The 4066-nt window shown below is 66.2% G+C and overlaps 2 protein-coding genes across 2 annotated transcripts in view; both read left to right on the forward strand.

Moving 5' to 3' along the window:
* Positions 1-1263, forward strand: part of LOC103589666 (WD repeat-containing protein KIAA1875-like) — a 4241-nt gene extending 2978 nt beyond the window's left edge. Inside the window, exons 6-11 of the mRNA XM_008571705.1 lie at positions 11-54; positions 134-276; positions 373-609; positions 681-771; positions 985-1089; positions 1163-1263. Coding sequence (XP_008569927.1) covers positions 11-54; positions 134-276; positions 373-609; positions 681-771; positions 985-1089; positions 1163-1214 — 672 coding nt within the window. The 3' untranslated portion in view covers positions 1215-1263. The remainder of the gene's footprint in view (positions 1-10; positions 55-133; positions 277-372; positions 610-680; positions 772-984; positions 1090-1162) is intronic.
* Positions 1264-1333: 70 nt separating this feature from the next.
* The window catches only part of LOC103589667 (WD repeat-containing protein KIAA1875-like), a gene marked incomplete at its 5' end in the record, with an annotated part of 8642 nt that continues 5909 nt past the window's right edge, over positions 1334-4066 (forward strand). The window contains 9 exon segments of the mRNA XM_008571707.1: positions 1334-1480; positions 1569-1794; positions 1797-1825; positions 1916-2041; positions 2144-2227; positions 3022-3099; positions 3234-3458; positions 3550-3735; positions 3852-4049. Of these exon segments, the coding sequence (XP_008569929.1) occupies positions 1334-1480; positions 1569-1794; positions 1797-1825; positions 1916-2041; positions 2144-2227; positions 3022-3099; positions 3234-3458; positions 3550-3735; positions 3852-4049 (1299 nt within the window).

Here is a 4066-nt window from a genome sequence, read left to right on the forward strand (position 1 = left end):
GGGGGGCGAGCCGTGCCACAGCGCCGTGGCCCGGCCCTGGGAGAACAAGAACCGGTGGGCGCCTGTGCTGGCGAGGGCCGGAGGACGGACCGGCGACAGGGCCCGCGCCGACAGGCTGCGTCGCCGCCCACAGGTACCTGCCCGTGCTGGGGTACACGGACGGCTCGCTGTCGGTGCTCGAGTGGCGCTCGTCCGAGACCGTCTTCCGCACGGAGGCACACAGCCCGGGCCCCGTCACCGCCGTGGCATCCACCTGGAACAGCGTCGTGTCTTCGGGTCAGCGCCCGCTCCTGCCCCCGCCCCCGCCCCCGTGGCAGGCCTGGGAGCCCCTGCCTTCCCCGAAGGCCCAGCTCTGGCTCCCGCTGCCCACAGGCGGGGACCTGACGGTGAAGGTGTGGCGCGTCTTCCCCTACACCGAGGAGAGCCTCAGCCTGCTTCGCACCTTCTCCTGCTGCCATCCGGTGGTGATGCTCTGTGCGCTCGGCACACGTGTCACCATAGGCTTTGAGGACCAGGACAGTGCCACCTATGGCTTGGTGCAGTTTGGCCTGGGCAACAGCCAGCGCTGTGACCACCGGCCCCAGGACGACCCCATGGACCACATCACCGGTGAGGGGTGGTGAGGGTGAAGCCTAGACCGCAACACCGCCCTGGACGCTGACCCTGAGTCCCCGCCATAGGCCTGTGCTGCTGTCCCACGCTCGAGCTGTACGCCTGCTCCAGCCTGGACTGCACCGTCCGCATCTGGACAGCCGAGAACCGCCTGCTGCGGTGGGCTGGGGCCTGAGGGAGGGCCAGGCTGAGGGTGTGGGGGCCAGCCAGTTGGGATCTCCTACCTCTGCCCCCACCGCAGACCCCAGGGGATGGACAGGGGAGAGGGCCTTGCCCCTGCTGCTGCTTCAGTTTCCCACACCGTGAAGTCCGGGCTGGACTCTGGCCCCTGTGGACCCTTGCAGACTCCTGCAGCTGGATGGTGCCCCTCAGGCCCTGGCCTTCTGCAGCAACAGTGGAGACCTGGTGCTGGCACTGGGCTCCCGCCTCTGCCTGGTGTCCCATAGCCTCTACCTGCCCACATCCTATCTGGTTAAGGTGTGTAGTGAGGACAGGGTGGGCAAGGTGGGCCGCTACAGGCAAGGGACCCAGGCTTCTTTCCCGTGCTCAGAAGCTGTGCCAAAAGACCCCTGATGTGGTGGATGACTCTCCACTACCACTGACCAGCCAGGAGTCTCTGACCTCTGCCCAGCTGCAGAGGCTTGCCAACCTGCCCAGGGCAGCCAGCCTCAGGTCTGCTGGCAGACCTGCTCAGCCATCCTGGAGGCACCCTCCTCAGGATTTGGAAGCCCTAGTGGCCCGGGACCGAGATCTTCAGCAGCTGAAGCTGGGGCTAGTGGTCCCAGCAGCCCGGCCCCCCCTCTCCTGGCAGCAGTGCCAGGAAGCCTTTGACAATTACCTACGGCTGATCCATGGCCCTGGCCTGCTGGTGAGTGTGGGGCCTCCCCCAGTCCCAGACCCTCCTTCTGCCCCAGGCCTCTGACCCCTCCATCTGCTCTGCCCTCTCCCGCCCCCAGGGTGTGCAGTCTGGAAGGGAGTCCCAGCCATGCAGCACCATGACCCTCACGGTGGAGAGAGAGACCTGGGACATGTGTACCCTGCCAAGAGCTGCCCCCTGTCTCGGGTGGGCTGGGGTCAGCACCAAAGGCCAGGCAGCACCAACAGCCCTGCCCCCACAGGACCTGGGGGCCCAGGGCCAGCGCTTCTCCCGCCCTCCCAGAGTTGCATTGCCCATTCCACCCCCTGCCGGAGAGTGCACAGCAAGGCGTCCCGGGTGAGGCCCCCACACTCCCAGCCCTGCCCACCCTTGCACTGCCCTGCCCTCCGGCCCTGCCCCTGCCCCATGACTCCTCCCGTGCCCCAGCTTCTGGCCCGTTCCTCCCTGAGCTATGATCTGGGCCTCAGTCTGGATCTGCAGCTGCAGTCACGGCCGCTCCGAGGGGAGGCACCTGTGGCTCTGGACCTGCCCTCCTCCCACCTGCAGCACAGGGTGAGGGGCCTGGGCAGGTGGGGTGCTGCCTACCTACCCAAGGGCAGAGCTGCAGGGACGCTGGGGCCTGTGCTCTGCTCTGAGCCCCTGTCCCACCCCCAGATCCCACTGCTGCTGAAGAGACAGCCCAAGGAGGCTCTCTCTAACCTCAGGGGCTTCTTTCCTGCCACCACGCAGCCCCACAAGGTGAGTCCTCCTGGCTCCCCAGAGGCACCCCCAGGGGCCACTCTTCTTGCACATCTGTCCTCTCCTTGCCCACCTACAGCCCAGAGGACCGGGCTCCAGCCCCCACCCCACCCGACCCAGTTCTGGTGTGGCTTGTTTGTGGGTACAGCCAGGGGTCTGGGGAGCCTCCACCAGCTGCCTCTGCCTGCACACCCCTCTCCGCAGTGGAAGTGCTGGGGGCTGGCTCCCTATGGACTTTTCCTGGAAGACCAGGGTCCCTGCCCTTCAGGGCAGCAAGGTCAAGGGGAGAGGCCCTTCGGAATGCACTGTTACCCTACACGCGCCCATACCAGGTGCCGAGGCAGGCCTCAGCCCTTCCCCTAGCACATGCCTGGCTCTGTCGCCTACCCGGCTGGGTCGCCAACCCTTCCAGCTTGGGTAGCACCACGATGCCGTCCATTGCCATCCTTCTGAGTTCTTTCCTTCTATACTCACATGCCCCCACTTCTTTCTGACTTCCCCGCTCCAGAGCTGGGGCTGAGTCTCATGGAAAGCGTGGGGGGTGGGGTCCCCATAGTTCCCTCATTTACTGCAGCTGATGTGTCCACTGGCCACCCTTTCCCTGGCTTCTCAGGTTCTCCCTGCCTGTCTGCGTTTTGGGTGCAGGGGTGGCCAGCCCAGTCCAGCTGTCAGAGACCTGGCAGGCAGAGCTGAGCCAGTGGCTGAGGGGCTCTGCGTAGTCGTGGGGGTGACCCAGGGTGGCGTCTGGGTTGGGAATTCAGGTCCTCAACCTGCCCTGCTGTGCTCCACCCCAGCAGTGCTCACGACCGGTCAGCTTCCCTGGCTGCGTGCCCAACTCCATGGTGCTGCAGCAGATGTGGCTGCCCGCAGAGGTCGGCCGCCTCGGATCTCTGGCCCAGCTCGGCACTAGGAAGAGACTGAAGGCAAGGGGCGGGGTAGGTCTCTGGGAGGCTCGCTGTCCCCACAGCCCTGCCAGAAGCCACCTCTTGTGCCTTCCCCTCCGCAGCAAGGCTGGAACCAGGATGACCTGTGGCTGCAGCACCCCAGGCAGTTCCACACCCACTGGCAGAGGAAGCTGATCCCGTGGCTGGGGGGGCTGCCCGGGGAGGAGGAGGCGGAGGCGGAGGAGGCAGAGCAGCTGGACCTGGACGCGGACTGGGCCTCCGAGTCCCTGAGCCCGCCCAGGTCAGACTCTGATCAGCAGCTGGATTCCAGGGAGCCAGAGGCTCAGGTAGATGCTCGGGTACACACCCCAGAGCACCCCAGGAGGCGAAGACTTGGCACTCGGCAACCACGACCCAGAGCTGCCTCCTCTCCCTTAGGCCTCTGCAGACTTGACCCTGGAGCCCCTGCGCCCCTACGAGGCTGCCAGGACCAAGAGCTTTCCCCCCCAGGACCAGTCCAGGCACTCGCTCTGGGAAGAACGCTATGGGTATCTGCCCAGTTTCCTGCAATTTTTCGTCACCCAGAACTGGTTCAAAAAGCTGTTCCCCATCTTTACTCTGCAGGTTTGGGGGCGTCTGGGACCCCCGGGAAGCACGGGCTGGGGTCGGGGGCAGGGAGGAAGGCAGGAGCCCACCTGGGTGTGGAGCAGGGTAGGGCCTGAGCATGCTGGTCCCTGCAGGCATACCCAGAGGCGGGCACGGTGGAGGGCCTGGCCTCGCTGCTGGTGGAGCTGCTGGAGGAGGCCACCTGGGCTGACCGCGTGCACATCCTCCATGCGCTGCTGGGGCTGCTGCCTGACGTGGGCAGCAATTTCTGTGTCCGGCTGCAGGGCATCCTTGTGCACTTGCTCAACATGGACCAGCCCCCCAGCCTCCAGGTGCGCCCCTCGGCCCG

The sequence above is a fragment of the Galeopterus variegatus genome, unplaced genomic scaffold (genome assembly GCF_000696425.1).
Source record: "Galeopterus variegatus unplaced genomic scaffold, G_variegatus-3.0.2 Scaffold711, whole genome shotgun sequence".
NCBI classification, from domain to species: domain Eukaryota; kingdom Metazoa; phylum Chordata; class Mammalia; order Dermoptera; family Cynocephalidae; genus Galeopterus; species Galeopterus variegatus.